Source organism: Citrus sinensis, chromosome 6 (genome assembly GCF_022201045.2).
Source record: "Citrus sinensis cultivar Valencia sweet orange chromosome 6, DVS_A1.0, whole genome shotgun sequence".
NCBI classification, from domain to species: domain Eukaryota; kingdom Viridiplantae; phylum Streptophyta; class Magnoliopsida; order Sapindales; family Rutaceae; genus Citrus; species Citrus sinensis.
This window is the reverse complement of record NC_068561.1, coordinates 13403872-13421703: the sequence shown is the minus strand read 5'-3', so window position 1 is coordinate 13421703 and position 17832 is coordinate 13403872. Positions and strand designations below refer to the sequence as shown.

Here is a 17832-nt window from a genome sequence, read left to right as displayed (position 1 = left end):
GTCATGGCATATGCAGAACCAGTGGAGCCGGTTGGGGACATGACAGATTGGGACATTCTAGAAGAAATCCAAGAAATCAGAGTTAACCCACCGATCGAAGCACCACCACCTGGTCGTCGTCCAGAGTTAAGAATTCCTTCTATCGGTGAGGATGTTAACCGAAGAACTGTGAGATGTGGTCGATGCAACCAACCCGGTCATAACCGCAAGAGATGTAAAAATCTCATTGTGTCGAATCCAAACTGACTGTGTCATTATAACTAATTATGGATAGAAAACTCTTATTATAATTTATATTACAATTATATGTAATGAGTTATATGTAATGAGGTATATTATGTTATGTTCATTTGCATAATGAGTAAAAATCCCATGATGAATAATTACTTATAGCTAAATATATGAATATATCAAAAGTTTATATTTATTAGAAAAACAATCTACATCCATACATCAAGTCTGAATACAATACAACGACTTACAAGGCAATATCGCCCGTGAATATATCTACAGCAATTTTCTTCCTGAAGTAATGCCCGTGGCTACTATCAAAATCAAGTTTTAGCCCGAACATCAAATACATTGTAAACATCAACATAAATACACCGCAATCACTACTTCCAGGTTCTTGTTGGGGCACATCCTTAACGATTCTTACTTTCCAAGAGTCGGCACTCTGCAGCTCAAGTCGAATGTTATAGAATCCAACATCTTGAAGCCATTGAGGGAAGACGACCTGAAGAGGTTTGAATTTATGCAAATATGTTTTGTCCTCGCGAAAGGTAACCAACGAGTCGTAAATCTGCATCCTTCTCGCGCGAAGGTCCGCTCGAGCTAGTACCCAATGATCGCCATCCAAATTCACAGGGATGAATATCTACATAAATAAATTGGTAAATTAGTATATTTTATACACAATTACCATAAAATATGATGACAATTCTTACCATATCAACATCCGTAAACGGTTTGGACATGAGATCTTCCCGCCCATCCATATAGCTGCTCAAGTTGTTGCCATATTGTAATGAATGGACATCACAACTACCATTGTTCCATAATTACTTTAGGAACACCTATTACACGATGAATAGAAAATTAATAACATTTCGAGATATTTCAAACATCGAAATGTTAATTAATGATTATAAAATTCGAAAACATGCCTAAAAGAATGTATCTGTATGCGTGACGCGCTGTGGTAGTGCATTTGGAAACCGCCATTACTTCTCGCTGATCAAGCGATAATACGTGTGAATATGCTGTGAAGGGATTATACCAAGTAAATTTATATCATTATCCATGGCAGTAGAAATATTATTGTGTATTGTAATGTACTGACCATTAAACACACTTACCTCGTCACCAAGCCACCCCATCGAAGCATTGCCCATGAGTATTTCAAAGAAATTTCGAGGTTGTTGGACAGGCTGATCCACGAAAATGTTGCCGGCAAACCACTGATCAAACTCCTCACATAGCCTTGAGTTTTCTAGTCCCCTAAGCAGATTCATATCGACACTCGATCTTTCATCAATTTCATAGTCCGTAATGTTGAGTGCGGGTATAGGTCTGACATTCCTAACTCTCTTGAAAGGAGGAATGAAGTAAGGACTGCCAAATATATACGACGGTCGGTACGGACGCCCAAACTTACTAACGCCGGGAGGTGCCTCCGTGAATATCTGTACACTGTCATCACTTATGTCCCCATATACACTGTACAAGGACATAGGGGTGTGCTCGTCGTTATTACCAGCATCAGTATGCGTACCATAGCCAGCATCAATGTTCGGACCATAGCCATCTGGGGCCTGTTGTTTCGAGGAGATGAACATATTAACATAAGTTCGGGTTTGAAATCATAATAACAATCTGAAAACGTATGGAACTTGCTCACCGTGTGCGAGGGGCCAAACGGAGAATCACCGTACGCGCCCTTTGAAGCACCCGCGCCAAACGAAGCCATAAACCCCATGACCGCTGCTCTATATTGTTGTGCTTCTCTGCGTTCCGCCATAATTTCTGACCTCAGTTCGTTAATGGAACTGTGTCCAGTCTGAAGTTCCGACCTCAACTCGTGAATGGAAGTCTCTATTTTATCCAGTCGTCCAACGAAATAATCATTGCGGAACTTAGTCCTTGCCTACAATTTACGCAAATAAGAAAGTAATGACAAAATGCCGGATAGGTATATGTGCATTGTAAATTGAAGTTCCGACAGAAGTTACCTCTGGCTCATTTCTGTCATCTGAATCATGTGCGGATTCATAATGGTCGTCGGCAGCACCGGCATCCTCAACAGGACTCTGCTCCAGTCCTATTTCGCTCGTGGGGTCAGGATCCACCTCGTTTGGCCCTATATTGGATGGCGCATTGATTGAAGGCTGGTGCTGTACCAAGTAAAACAGAAAACAGTAAATACCAAAAAAACAAACATATAAATGACTTTGCATCCGGTTTTCAATGATACTGTAGATGATAACCACATTACGGACCCAACTTGGCAAATATGGCACATAATCCTCGACACTCTTCCAATAATTTGTGGCTCTCTCCTTTGCATCCGGTTTGAGGGTTTGGAAAATGGTACCATCCTGTCGTAAAGATTACCAAATTTCCAATTAGTATAACCATATATTATGTAATAGTTATATACAGACATACATATAAATGACTTACAAGACGCTCGTTCAGGTATGAATACACTTCGCCGAAGTTAATATTTGAAGAAGCCACGGGCTTCCATCGCACGATCCGAGGACCCTTCCTCCTAATTTTCTCCACCCACTCTAATGGTAGTCCTTCAATCGCTTCAAAAATCCATGCCTTCAACAAGGAAAGATATGAAGTAAAAAAACGTGTCATTAAATATTTATTATAACAAAACTAAGTTATAAAAAAAACTTCTTCACTCACATGCACTGCTGACGTAAAGCCGTAAAAGTTGTATTTCTCAATTCTATGCAATGGATTTTCTGCGCTTGCCTTCTTAAATTTTTTGGCTTTGCCGTTCAATACATTATCAATGTTTTTATATATTGTTTCCCATGACAAACGACCCCACGGAATACTTCGAAAGTAATTTATGTCATCTACCTCATTAAGCAAATTGAAATTGATTTGACAATGATCATTTCTTCCATGTAGCACTCTATCGGCAAAGTAAAACATGGCAATTTTTAGCGCATCGGTGTCATTCATAGTCTTGAAGTGTAAGTTCATAAATATTTCCTCGAACTGCCCAAGATTTATATCGCGATTCCTGCCTCCAAAGTACTTATTAAGTAACCTATGTTTTGTTTTATGCTTCGTCAGGAATACTTTTTCGCCACAGGAAAGTCCCGTTACAAGGCACCACTCTCCAATCGATAGTCGTATCAAATGGTCGCCAACTTGAAACCATAACTCATCTTTGTCATTTCCATCGCCATGTGACACTAAGCAATATATTGTGCACAATTACGCCACTGAACGGATAGCTCCGGCACTATAGGAAATGTCCAAATATATTGTCTTTGAACAGTTGCAACTGTTGCCTTGTTAATTTTTCCTGGATGGCATTAACAACGACATCTAATTTGCACATACTCGTGATACGCCCAGGGAAGTGATCAACATAAGGTATCTTCATCATTCCCGGTTCTTTAATCGGTCCGGGTGGGTTATGCAATGCTAATTTTGATTTACCCATTTATCTGGTACAAGTTAAAAGTATCACACATTAAAAAATTTTGAACAAAAGAAAAAAAAATTAAGGCAACACTACGCACTGCCTCTTGGTGCGACGGGCACCAAGAGGCAGCACCTCTTGGTGCGACAAGCTCGCGCAAGGGAAGCCAAGAATGCACGCGAACTGCGTGCCTGCGCGCAACTTGCGCGCGCTTGGCTTCCCTCGCACGAGCCTACGCACAACTCGCTCACGCGAGGGCGCGGCCTCGCGCGGGAGATGGGCGCAACGTGCGCATCTCGCGTGCGACGCAGTGCCTGTCGCACGGGAGATGCGCGCGGCGTGCGCACCTAGCGCGCGCGAGATGGGCGTGCCGCGCGCATCTCGCATGCGACAGGCGCATGTCGCGTGCGCGAGGTGCGCACGCCGCGCGCATCTCGCATGAGACAAGCGCATGTCGCGCGCGCGAGGTGCGCACGCCGCACGCATCTCGCGTGCGACGCAGCGCATGTCGCACGTCAGATGCGCGCTGCGCGCGCGACGCCACGCCCTCGCGCGAGCGAGTTGGCTTCCCCTTCCCTTTCTCTTCTCTTCCCTTTCCCACATGCATCTCACCTACCACCACCATTAAAACACCACCAACAACAACAACATCCCAAACAACAACAACAACAAGAAAAACGACAATAACAACTCACCTAGGGTTTTCAATTTTTTTCTTTGATTTTGGAGATCTCCGAAGATTTTCAACGTGATTTAGCTTCTTTCAGCTGCCAACAACTTCCTCCGCTACCGATCTACGCCGCCGCCGACAATCTATAGAACTTCCGATGATGACATTTTGGTGAGAGGGGAAGGAATTGGCTTGAGGGAAACGTGAGAATGAGGAGGGTAATTTCGTCCACAATTTGGTGATTTGGCTAATGTTGAAAGAAAAAAGTTTGAGGGGTTAAAGTTGAAAATTGCCTAATTTTTTTGGCTATTTTTGTAAATTTCCCCTTATATTTCAATATTAAATTTAATGAGTTCTAATATGAGACTTACTATTGGTCTCACAATAAAATCATTCCTCCAGCACATGATAAATCACTAAAAGACTATCTCACATTCTCACTAGCCCAGCATACTGGGATGAGACTGAAAATTGAGACTCCATGTTAATGTTATGGACTTCCAACTTCATGTCTCAATTTAATCTAATATCATCTAATTATCATTTTTTTTATTTATATACTAAACGAATGAGATAATTTATTATTCAAAAACTCATTTATTACAACTATTAACTATCATATAAATACAGTTTTTTCCCCATAGCAACTACAGCTTACAGTATCTCAATACTAAAGTGGATTTTAAATTTTTTTCGTCTAATTTAATAGTTGATTATGCTTGCTAAAGAATCCGTCAATTAGATGATTTTTTCTATTTTAAAAATTAAATATAATACATTTTTAATTGAATATAAATTATATCCATCATGTAAAAAATTAGAAGATAAATTTGGATTTTTTAAAAGAAACAATGCCTAGCATCGGGTTAATGCTAGTGTTCTCAAAAGTTTATCCCATAATGAGCACAAATAATAAGACTATTATCATGTAGGTGTAAAGTTGATGAACTAAAAAATATGTAAAATAATCATTCACTTAGTGAATGTCACATTGCACAACTTCTTGCAACTATTGAAATTTATTTAATTTCATAGCTCTAGACATTTTTTCTTGTTCATGCACACATATTTTTGGATCTTCTATTTTATTTCTTCTTGCTAATTATTCCTGTTTAAGCCATTCGACCTTTGGATGAGTGGTTCGAATTGATGCTCTCACAAATAAAGCACTATAGGGCTTCATTCCTACCCAATTATACAATAATTGAGCGGAGGAACACTAGTCTGAGTCTAATTGTAAATATCAATTCTCATGGAGATAGTTTTTTCCTTTACGAAATGTATATAATTGATTAGATAACAGGCTTTTCCTTTACGAAATGTATGTAATTGATTAGAGAAACATTAATTTGTGTTTGATTGTAAATATCATTTCTCCTGGAATCAGTCTTTCTGTTCTCATGGAGGCAGTCTTCTCATTATTGAGAATGTGGATAATTGATTAGAGAAACACTAGTTTGCGTTTGATTGTAGATATCAATTCTCATGGAGGTAGTCTATCAGTCCTCATGGAAGCAATCTTCTCATAATCGAATGAAGTAACACTAGTCGAATGAAGGAACACTAGTCTAAGTCTTAACTGTAAATATCAATTTTCATGGAAAGCAATTTTATCCTTTACAATTGAGGGAATATCAATTTTCATGGAAAGCAATTTTATCCTTTTCAATTGAGGGAACGAACACTAGTTTGAATCTAATTATAAATATCAGTTCTCATAAAGATAGCCTTCACTCTCTCGAATTGTGAATGAAATAAACATTTCTCGAATATTAGTTTGAATTTGATTGTAAATATCAATTCTCATGTAATATGAGTCATTCTTGTTTAACTTTTTTTTCTCTCACAAAAAATTGAAGATTAAAAATACGATCACATCACGAAAAAAAAATAATAATACTCATTATCCTTTTTTCCTTATTTATTTTTTAACAAAGATGTTTGATTAATCTGCAATTGTTAATCGTTGAAAAAATATGTTTACACTTATCATATCAAATTAATTGGAATTTGAAAACTAAATGCATATGAGCCATTTCGCTAACTTTAATCACCGTCAATAATGTAAGGTTGCATTTGGAGGTCTAGCATTTATTCAAAAGTTTCCTTTAACGTTAATGATATGATAAAAAATTAAAAAAAACAAACAAACAAATTAGCGTTGAAGCTGGAAAGTGCAGCACTGCAGTTGAGTTATTTGGATGTTATGTTCAAATTTTTTCTTAAAAAAATGAGATGCATCAAGTTACATTAAAAGTGATTTGAACCTGGAATTTCCACACATACGGCGAGCGAGTGATTGGCTCAACTCATACAGATAGGTGCTCGTTTTAGTACAACTTGTATATAGATCTTAATGCTATTAGTTAATTCTATTAAGATGAGTACTACTTAAAAAGACAAGCCGAGAGAGAGAGAGAGAGAGAGAGAGGTGAAACCATGAATTTTAGAATACTAAGGAATCTTACGAAGGAGGGTCAAAATATGTCCGGATGAAACTGCCGAGGAATTGAGCTACTTTCTTGTGCCCTCTGAAGATGAAGCTTTAAGGCATAGTTCCTCAGCTGCAGAAAGCAGGAATTTTTCAAGTCATGTCTAGAGAACAGCCATGGGTGAATGTCTATTGTCTGATACGATCGCAATAATAATCATCATTGTCAAACTATTCTGATGGGCAATCTTGACTAGAATTTGAGAACCCATCTCTGATATGCCGTTCAGGATTCTAATTTTCATCTGGACAATATGCAATCTAAACTAAAACAGATGACATAAGGAATAGCCTCCAATACAAATATTGTTTTGAATTTCAAAGATTGAGACCCCAAAAATAGATCACATTGATCTAGTTCTGAATGCATTTTATCAAACTTCTAATACAATGCAACATTTTCATTAAACAGAAGCATTCATCAATGAACATGCATGCTCCTATCTGTGTGCATTACCAACTAGATATGTAGTGAATATCTAGGGGAAATGAGAAAAGACGTGTAATATTCCCATAAACTAATGCGGACAGATGTTGGTACACCAAGTACAAAAATGATGATCAGGTCACACCAAATTTCAGAATCTTGATTAAGGGCCAAGGAGAGTAAGTATTAGGAAGATTACCTCTAAATTTCGAGCTTGGTCTTGGTACTGGCTTATAACAAGCTTCAAAAGTTCTACTTCCTTTTCCTTCTGCTCTTGCTCCAAATGGCGTTCATGTTGGATAGAAACTGCTTTCTTTAGAATCTGGTTGTCATTTAACAAGCTCTGCAGATGCTCCTTCAGAGAAGCATGCTCAAGCTGCTCCACGAATAATTATAGAAGAATCAATTAGTGGAAAAACACAAATTTCAGATATGGTATTCTCTATGCCAATTATTGTGAATACTTTAAGCTTTCTATCACCTCCTTTGATGCCTTCGAGTTGGTAATGATGCTTCTTTCAAAAACTTCTAATATCCTGGCAGCACGGCCCCTGGCATCATCAAGATCTGCTGCACTCATCATCTCATGCACAAACAAATCCACCCACTTGGATCCATCTGTTATGTTTTCGCCACAAAAATTTGTATGTGCACTTCTAACTTCCTCTTCTGACATTTGACTACCTGGTTTATACAGATTTGAAAAGAATGAACAAAAAGCAAGGTCTAAGAACAATACCATCGGGAAAACAAACATATACCAGCTACTTCAGTAAATCTAATCAAGAAAATTATAGCATTAATGAAAACAACTTACATGAAGTTGCACTTTCTCCAGGAACTGCGGAAAAATTACCAATTATTGTGGGCTCAAGTCCCTGTGATTTGATTCTTTCACTGATGTTACTGAATGAAAGAACACGAAGACGATCGATTGCATCCTCAATCTTATTGTCATGCTCACCAAGAACAGATTTTACCACCTAAATTGACAAAATTAAAATGAAAGGAAACTCATAATCACCATTGAAGTTTAAACACACCATGACCACTTGCACCATTCAAGAGTTTTTACCGGTTCTACAAATTAGCAACCAAAAACTATCAAACACTAATACATTTGTTGCTACTTACTAATTGTTTATGGTCAAACTACTACTTAATATAACAATTGAATATGACCATCATGAACTAACAAAACAGAGAGACCAGAAATATAAGAACTGTTGACATCGCGCGAGCATCAAACTAGGTCATAATTCATAAACTAGTCACGACATTTACAACAAATATCATAAAAACCGAACAAGAATGGCAACTTTTTTGTGTCAGCAGAATACAAAATGAACAAATTAATTCCATGCTTGATCATGAAGGCAACTTATAATGTCATATATTAGATAAAGAAAGACACATACCAATTATTTACTTTCTAATCTTAAAAGATTAAAACTATAATTATAAGTGAAATAATCTAATAACAATAACAATATAGTTAGATAAAGAAAAATGGAAATAAAAACAAAACCGGACCTCAGGATCAACATCAGGGAACATCTGAAGCAAGAACGAAACCGGGTCGTCGGATCCTGAACGGACCAGAGATCCGAAAGTTGAGCACCTGGATCTCTTGGCCGAAGTAGGAGACGAAGATCCGCAAATTTCTTCGAACCCCACCCGTTTCCCACAAACCCCCGCAGACATGGCCACCTAAAACCCTAGAGTTTTTTTTTTTTTGGGTTATATTTTTAAAGAAAGAAGAAAAAAAAAACCCACTTCGATTTCAAGAAGATGGAGCTGGGAAATTCTTTTCGTTTAATTTAACATGTGGGTGTTGGGTCACGGCAAAGGCAAACAAACCCTACAAGAAAAGATAAAGAGCGGAGGGGAAAGAGATAAGTGAAAAGGGAGGGGGTTTGGTTTTGATGGGGGTCAGTGTTTGCTTGCTTGGAATCTGAGATTTTTCGATCATGCAAGTTAATGTTGTTGTTATTACTACATCACAGTAACGGTAGATGCAAGAAAAGCACTTTTTCTACTTTAAAACTAATCTAAAATAAAGAATTATAAACGAGGGTTACAAGTGGAGGTGGCCAAGGCACGAGGTATGGTACGGGTATGGTACATATTTGTACAGTATGACACGATATGAATATGTTTTAGTAAAGCACGCGGCACGGTACGTCACGCACGTGGGCCTTAAAAGCACGACACGATTAGAGATGAGTCAAAATACGACACGCGAATAAATTTATAATAAGCACGTTTCATTTTTTAATGAAAGTAAACTTAAAATTCTATGATTTTATAAATAACTTGAAATTAAATTTTTTAATATATTTTATTGGCTCAAGTTTTTTAAATTTATTTAATTCTTAATTTCAAAAAAATTATAATTGATTTTTGTTTATAATTTATTAAATAAAAATTGATGTCTTGATTTTAATAAATAAAACTATAAATATCATGATTTTATAAATATGTATTAATATTATTATAAAGTATGATATATGACTTTACGTAATTCCAAGTTAAAATTAAGTTAACTCTTAAAAAAAATTATTGTTATTGTTGTTGTTAAGTACTAAAAAAGAATTTTAATACCATAGAGTCAACCTTAACAACTAACATTACATTATCTTATTATTATTAATTTATTATTATTTAATATGGACTTGAATTTTAAATTTTTTATTCTATTAAATTTAAATAAAGGCACATGGATCCAAAAAAAGTATATAAGATTGAAAAAAATAAGACATCAACTTGGCATGCACTCTCAAAAAAAATAAAAAAGAAAAAAAAGCTTAGTATGTTATTTTTCTTAGGCACGGCACGGCATGAGTGGGCACGGTATGTTTGCCGAGCTGGCACGGCACAGCACGACACGAAATGAATAGTGGGCACAGCACGAGCACGCGTTGGCTTCCTTTGATGGGCCTGGGCCGACATGGCACGACCCATTGGTCATATCTAGTTACAAGGCTGCTTTTCAATTTAAGGGTGGCACTCAGTTCAGTCCAAATCAAATCAAACTGAACCATATTATGGTAAGTTATGATAAAAATCAAATGGTTAAAAAATTTACGAATCAGTATAATCTTATAAATTAATATTCGATAAATTAATAATTTTTATTATATAAAAAATTTTCACCGTCCTAACTTGAGCCAATAGAATAAATTAATAGTTCCGATAAAATAATAAGATAATATTTTAAAAAAAATCGTGAATAACTTTATAGTCTCATTTAAATCATAAATTAATAATTTACTAAAATTACAAATGCAGTTAATTATAATATTTTAATCATATAAAATATGACCTTATTATTGTTACTTCTTTACATAAAATATGGCTATATTATTACTTTTTTCTTAAAATTTAAATCTAATAGGATCTCATCTCTTATTTTTCTTATTACATCTAAAAACTCTGGGGTTGATTTCTCGAATTGTAATAAGAAATTATGAAGTGTTGTCGATGCGTTGAGTGCTTTTTTGCCCATCTCATTTGTCATGATTGATTTTCGAACAACTTTTAAATGAGAAACTATTGTAAATATTCAAGTAATTTAATATGAAAAAAAGACTTTGTGTTTGTTAATATAAAGATTATTGATTATTTTCAATCAAATTCATTGAACAAATTTAATTAAGTTGATTAATATGAACACTATTTAATTAAGTACATAGATGAGTACAATGTATTTATTTTTTTGTTAAATGATTAGCTAATACATTGAATATAACATGAATTGAATTATTTTTAATTTAATTCATTGAACACATTTAATTAAATTAATGTAACATGAATACTATTTAATTACATAGGAATGTACAATGTACTTATTATTTTGGAATGGAATGTACAGTTTAATTCATATTTGATATTGATAAAATACGTTGAATGTTTAGTTATTAAATATCTGTTAATTGAATGATAAATAACTATGTAATAATTTATCGATTAATTAATAGATTATTAATTAATAAATTTTATATGCTCCCAACACTATTAATTTATAGAGGTTATACCGAATTTAAAATTGAATCAAACAACTAAACCAAACGATTCACAAAAAAAAAATTAAATTAAATTAAAATTATGAAAAAAAAGAAAATCGAAAGCCCTAATATAAACTAGATTAAGGCTCCGTTTAGCATTAGTTTTTCAAATAAATCTTATTTAAATAGAACTTTTGTTATTAGAGCTTTTACAAATAGAGTTTTTGTAACAATAAAAAAAAAATTAATTATTTGGTTGTTAATGAGAACTTTTATTAAAAATCATAAAATTACTTTAATAGACTAATTTTTAAAGTTATCTTATGAAAATAACGAAATAATATTGTCAAACAAGTAAGAAATATTTTAGATAGAAATATTTTGTAATTTGTAGTATATTTCTAGACCATTATTAGACTTTGTTACGTTGATTTACTATTATTAGACTTTATTATGTTGTTTACTGTTTGTAGATTTATAGACTTAAAATTGTTGTCATAGTAATATATATTACTATTAAGTCTTTTTTTTAATTGAACATACATTGATATATTACTCCAAAAGAAAAAAAAAACTAAATCAAACCAAAACGTATAATCAAACTAAGTTAATTTGGTTTTAGTGTTTAGTTCATATCTAGTTCATAGAATTATGAACTAATTAATTTAGGTTTAGTTCGGCTCTAAGCCTGAACCGAATCAAACCAAATAGTACTTTTCGTGCTTCAATTTTCAAGGTATGATGATTGATTCTAATTCTGTATATCTCTAGCTATCATTAAAAGCTATAATATATGGCATAGACAGTCCTATATATATCACAATTCACAAGTATGATTGTGAAATTTGAAGATGGTGGTGGGGTTATTTTTAATGGACGGCCGAGGAATATTTTGATATTTTCGAACAAATTTTAATATGAATCAATCATCACACCACTCACAAGGTGCACATCCCACTTTAATTTAGCCAAAAAGGTGAATTATTTCACATGGCTTGAACAGTGGCCAGCCGAACAAATTAACCCCCGAAGCACAACCTTTTGGGAGAGATCATATAAAATGAAATGGGTAGGGTAATAACAATTGTGATAAGATCGGTTTGGATCCGTAATTTTTCATATTTTTCCAAATAAGGGACAAGTTTGCAGTTGGTATAAAATGGATATCTGACCAGATACAACCACTATTATTTTTTTAACTCCATATTGTTGTAAACTGTGGAATACAAATAAGGATTCCACCAAATATTACTCTTCCCATTATCTTCTTTATTACTCTCTCCATTAATGTTTTTATAATTAATAATTGTGAATAATTCTATCTTCGAATGCCTATATATACCCTTTCTTTGCTAATGAATTAATGCAATTCATTTTTTCTCGCTCACGGCATTTTGCTTGTTTTCTCTTCATTTAAGTATTCCTTACTTAGATATTATCATTAAATAATTGCTTACATACAATCTCTTTAAATTATAACATCCATTACCTCCAAATTTATAACACGTTATCAGCACGAATTTCGCTCTGGCACAGGAAGTATTCTATCAATTTACTCTTTTATTTTCTACGTATTTATTTAAATTTTTTCCTATAAGTAATACTTATTATTTACACTTTTTTCAATATTTATTACACTAACCTCTTTTTATTTGTTTGTGATAATGTCTCAATTGACAAAATTGGAGTTTAACGCTTTGGATATATCAGGCGAGAATTATTTATCCTGGATCCTAGATGCCAAAATTCATCTTGATGCTATGAGCTTTAGTAACACGATATAAAATAATAATGACTCATCCACTCAAGATCGAGCCAAGGCCATGATTTTTCTACGGCATCATCTCCACCAAGCACTTAAAATGGAATATCTCACTAACCAATTTCATTTAATAACCAATTTCATCCCCACTTTCTAAATAATAGTCCAAAACATCATTTCGCTAACTTACTGTTAGTTTAATACAATTAACTAATAATTCATTTAGGGTAAAATATGATTTTTCATTAAAATGAGACAAACTATATTAAAATAAATTTTTTACACAATTAAATAACACTACACAAAATATGCAAAATTCATGATTTCTTTCTTAAATAAAATCAACGATGAAATAGTTTGATACAACCATTGAATAATTGCCATAAGCAACAAACTATAATTAACACAATATCTTTAAATTATTGGAAGAAAAACTAAAAAAATACAATAAATTTTTATGTACTTGCATGTGCTAAATATCTTCGTAATCTTCAACCAATTTTTATTTTGAACTTTACCATCACTATTCTTTGACCATTATTGTCTCCCCAAGTCTTTACCACTATCTCCCCAAGATGTCTCATAGTGTAATTAGAGAGTATATTTATACGAATATGAAAATTGTGATTATTTTTTATACTTAGATCTAGGGTTTATAGGTATTTCATGTCGCCAAATCGAGAGAAATGCAAAACAATTACTTGAAGTAGAAATTTTTCATCTTTTTTTATATTTTCTATTTAATGGGATTAGATAAAAATTATTTTTAGTTATATGTCAACTTTTATTTATTTTTTCTAACTTCTCTTTAATGGAAAATTCTTTTTTGCCCTCAATAAATTACTAACAAATGGCATTAAACTAACGGCGAGTTAACTAAAGGATGTTTTGGGCTATTGTTTAAAAAGTAGGGATGACATAGGCTATTTTATAAAACATTAGGGATGAGAAGACATTTTTTCCTTCACAATTATTAATTATAAAAACATTAATGGAGAGTGCAATAAAGAAGATAATGAGAAGAGCAATATTTGGTGGAATCCATATTTGCATTCCATGGTTTACAATAATTTATTAATATTTATAACTGATTAGTGTTAAAAATTGTATGTTCATTAAGAGTTAAAAATGTTATTTTGTTCTTATAATATAATTTACATTTGTAATTTTGTAACATATTGTGAATTTCTAATTATTTTTTAAATATTTGATTTTATATATTTTCATGTGTTTATTAGGTAAAAATAAAAATTTCATGCAATTCATGGCTCCAAACAAATGTATAGATATCAAATTTGGATTCCGAAAGTCCGAGGAGTTATGTTGATGAGAATTCATGATTTTTGTTGTAAAATTATAAGTTTTTACCACGTTAAATGTGGTAATTGTGAAATTATAAGTTTTTACCATGTTAGCTGTGGTAATTGTTTGTTGAATGAGTTAGGTATGCTTGAGTGAATTAAGTTAGGTTTATATTTTGTTAGTGGGATAAATGTATGGCTATGATGTAATTAACTTTATTTATGTGTGTGGTGTAGATTAATCATATATTAGTATAAATAGAGAAGGGGGAGCACCCTCTCTTCACCTTTTCTTCACTTCTTTCCTCTCAAATTCTTCTTCTCATCTCTCTTTGTAATATTTTTTCAATAAATAAAATTAGTTTTATTTTCAAATTTCAAATACCATTTTTTTAACTATGTATTTTTTAATTTTAATAATTACTTTTATTTCAATTTTACTTAGCTAAATACTGATAGTCAGGGTAAGGTAAAACTCTTAGTAAAAAAAAAGATTTAATCAAATTCTATTTTTAATTATATAACTTAAATTATTTTCTATCTAGTTTTATCCATATTTTATATTTTGAAATTTTAATTTATTGTAGAAAAATATGAGAGTTTGACACAATGAATTCTTAATATCTTAGTATAATGTATGGTAAAATGATATTTTGACTTATTGTAAACAAGTTAAATTTTGGCACATTAATTACTATATTCATAATAAAATTAATGGGAAAATAATTCTAATTTATACAATTAATCTTTTGGGCAATAAAATAAAATAAAATAAAAAGAATTTATTAAATTGTATCTACTCATAATCCTAACTAATTTAATTTCATAGTTTCACTTAAATTAAGCTGCACATATTTAAATTTTATTTTCATTTTTTTAGATAAACTAAAAGAAACAAATTAAATCTTTTCTATGTAGATCGACTTCGGACTTATCAAGTTATATTATAATTGGACACTCTTATATTTGAGAGTAAATTAAACAATTTTGAATCATGTCAATAACAAAAAAAAAAAAAAATTGAACCTTTTAGATTATCGCTACGATGCCACGGTCCAAATAGAAAAAAAAAATCAATTTCCATATCATTCACCTAAATTATTAAAAAAAAATTAACATTGGACATAAGAGATCTTAAATTCGTTTAAACACGAGTGTCAAAAGAAGTGATTACTCATAAGTCATTTGTGGTTTGCAACTAACTTGAACTTTGTAATTAACAAAAGTACTATTGTTGAATTTTGACAAATATGATATAAGAGTATAAATTTAAAAATTATGTTGTGAATTGAGAAAACATAAAAAAATTCAGGGTTTGAAATGCAATTACCCCATTTCCGGGGGGGTGGGTCAAAACAAAGCTAAATTGTTATTTTTGCATAGTTACCTAAAGAAGACAAAAAGTGGCTGTAGTTTAGTGGTGAGAATTTCACGTTGTGGCTGTGAAGACCTGGGCTCGAATCCCAGCAGCCACATTTACACATATAATTTTAATAATTAATTTGACTTTATCACATGTTGCATACGATGTCGTACGGGGCGGACGCTTTCCCATGTCAGATCTCCTTTAAAGCATTCTGCTTGGTCGGTCTTTCTCTCGACTCTTCTCGCCCCAGTGAATCTGTGATCCTCTTCAATCTCAAAGCCTAGTCATCGTAAGATTTTTAGTTCTCCCTTTTGATTCACTGTGATTTGCATCTTATTTATTTTCTCAGATTGTTATATTTTCAGTCTCAATAATGTGATTTTTTTAATGGTAAATTCATTTGAAATTTCAATTTTTGAAGAATCATTTAGGAAACCTAATTCTGGCATTTAATGTCGATTAGAATCATTATATATAATTAATATTTGATGAAAATTAAACTTGAGGAGCATAATAGTCGACTTAGATCAGATTTACCGAACTTGTAAATAAAATTTTTGTTTTGTTTTGTTTTTTTTTTTTTTTTTGTGTCTGAATTGAAGTTAAATTTTTGGGTTTTAGTTCTATTAGATCGGCTGGTGAAGTATTTAGAGGTTTTTGCTGACTGTCTTAAAGTTAAAATTAGTATTTTTGAAAAGAAAACGGACCCTGTTTCTAAACGTACTGGTAAAATGCTGCGGCCTCCCACCTTGGTCGATCAACGAAGGAAGTACATGAGTGGCAGCTTGGAATCAGTGAATTGTAGCATTTGTACGATGAAATATACAATTTAGTAGATTCAATTGTTTTGTATATGAGTTAGCATAAGGAGTTTTGCGTCAAATGATCAACTTGTCTAATTTTCTTGACACACTGATTGGGCACATATCAAATGACAATCTTTTTTTCCTTACCGTTTCTCTGTTATTGACTATCATTTGGATGTGGTTATGCGTCTTGTTTTATCATCACTGTCTGCGATTAAATGTTCAAGCATTTTGTTTTCATATATTTTCCTGTTTTTACTTTTTGGCAAAGGCATCACGAACGGCATCATGTGTGCTGTTGTTTGTTCTTACCCGAAAAAAATTATCGGTGCCTATTTAGAAGTTGATTGGCAATCTTTACTTAAGGAGTAGGAAGACTTCTCCTTGTGCATGCATTATACACTTGGTCCTTTGTCCTTTTGATTTGCCCGGCCTGGAGTTGGGGTCTGTCCTTTAATTCATTCTCTCGGCTCCGTGTCGGAACTCTGAGTTAGTCTTGGTTCTGTCCCATAAATTTCGCACATGACCATGAATATTGATTGGTGTTTCGATAAGTGTGCTGTTTGCTCATCTTACCAAGAAAGTTTATTTTTCACTGTTGGAATTTCTGCTAAACAACATTGATTAATGTTGTTAACATGTTGGGGTTATTTTGAATTTGGAATACTAATCTGTTTTTCTACTGTTACATGTTTTGTTTCAGATGATTGACGATCAAGACTTGGGCTTCTTTGCCAACTTTCTTGGCATCTTCATTTTTGTACTGGTTATAGCATATCATTATGTGATGGCTGACCCAAAGTATGAAGGCAACTGAGGATTTCTTACTTTTTGGTGTCACTCTAGCAGGCATGCCTTGTTTTTTTCATAGACTGGGTTGTTCCACAAATGGATAGCTCCATGTAATTAAAAACTTTCAATCTGCACCTTGAATGTCATCTTCGGTTTTGCAGACATGTTGTATCTATTTACCTCTTTAATTTTCCTCTAGTACTTTGTTTTGTTTCTCAGGGCAACTGTCTTAGCATCCCATCTTGACAAACCTAGATGCAACTGTTGTCCTGGGTGGTTGCGTCTTTGGGCTCAAGTGTGTCATCTGAGAAAATGACAATGGCATGGTCAATAGAATTCTTAATATATCATTAGGACCTGCAATATAATTTTCCCTCTCCAGTGTTATATATGGAATTATTTATTTTTCCTTTTTCAGTTTTTGCTCTTCCACGGTGGAAATCCTCATATTTTTATATGTTCTGGTTTACTTTATCATCCACTATTTTCTTTCTTCAACTGTGGATTAGAATTCTGTAAATCTTTAAAGCAGTAAAA

At 33.1% G+C, this 17832-nt stretch overlaps 4 protein-coding genes, 1 long non-coding RNA gene and 1 other non-coding gene across 7 annotated transcripts in view; 2 read left to right on the top strand and 4 right to left on the bottom strand.

The window, feature by feature from the left end:
* Window positions 1-358: 358 nt before the first annotated feature.
* Window positions 359-4662, bottom strand: LOC127902962 (uncharacterized). Its single transcript, XM_052443092.1, has 9 exons — window positions 4369-4662; window positions 2920-3698; window positions 2683-2829; window positions 2499-2597; window positions 2232-2393; window positions 1901-2146; window positions 1359-1814; window positions 948-1262; window positions 359-877 (listed from the first exon to the last, which is right to left on the bottom strand). The coding sequence occupies exons 2-8, from the start codon at window positions 3223-3225 to the stop codon at window positions 1224-1226; spliced, it is 1455 nt and encodes a 484-aa protein (XP_052299052.1). The 5' UTR covers window positions 3226-3698; window positions 4369-4662; the 3' UTR covers window positions 359-877; window positions 948-1223.
* LOC112498633 (putative ubiquitin-like-specific protease 1B) lies at window positions 479-998 on the bottom strand. The gene is made up of 2 exons (XM_025100075.2): window positions 948-998; window positions 479-877 (listed from the first exon to the last, which is right to left on the bottom strand). Exons 1-2 carry the CDS (start codon window positions 996-998, stop codon window positions 479-481), a joined length of 450 nt encoding a protein of 149 aa, XP_024955843.2.
* A 1926-nt stretch (window positions 4663-6588) lies between the features above and the next one.
* On the bottom strand, window positions 6589-9279 carry LOC102627853 (hypothetical protein). 2 transcript variants are annotated; one of them, XM_006480708.4, is made up of 5 exons: window positions 8795-9279; window positions 8118-8244; window positions 7743-7945; window positions 7461-7637; window positions 6589-6907 (listed from the first exon to the last, which is right to left on the bottom strand). In XM_006480708.4, exons 1-5 carry the CDS (start codon window positions 8963-8965, stop codon window positions 6821-6823), a joined length of 765 nt encoding a protein of 254 aa, XP_006480771.1. In that variant the 5' UTR covers window positions 8966-9279; the 3' UTR covers window positions 6589-6820. The 2 variants fall into 2 exon arrangements, with proteins under 2 accessions (XP_006480771.1, XP_006480770.1); XM_006480707.4 differs by having other exon boundaries at window positions 8079-8244; window positions 8795-9277.
* A 5344-nt stretch (window positions 9280-14623) lies between these two features.
* The window catches only part of LOC127898719 (uncharacterized), a 93205-nt gene continuing 89996 nt past the window's right edge, over window positions 14624-17832 (bottom strand). The window contains exon 4 of the long non-coding RNA XR_008055681.1: window positions 14624-14636. This is a non-coding gene — a long non-coding RNA (uncharacterized LOC127898719). The remainder of the gene's footprint in view (window positions 14637-17832) is intronic.
* TRNAH-GUG (transfer RNA histidin (anticodon GUG)) lies at window positions 15735-15806 on the top strand. The gene has a single exon. It is a non-coding gene; the product is annotated as a tRNA-His (tRNA).
* LOC102627084 (dolichyl-diphosphooligosaccharide--protein glycosyltransferase subunit 4A) lies at window positions 15888-17712 on the top strand. Its single transcript, XM_006480704.4, has 2 exons — window positions 15888-15986; window positions 17207-17712. Exon 2 carries the CDS (start codon window positions 17207-17209, stop codon window positions 17318-17320), a length of 114 nt encoding a protein of 37 aa, XP_006480767.1. The 5' UTR covers window positions 15888-15986; the 3' UTR covers window positions 17321-17712.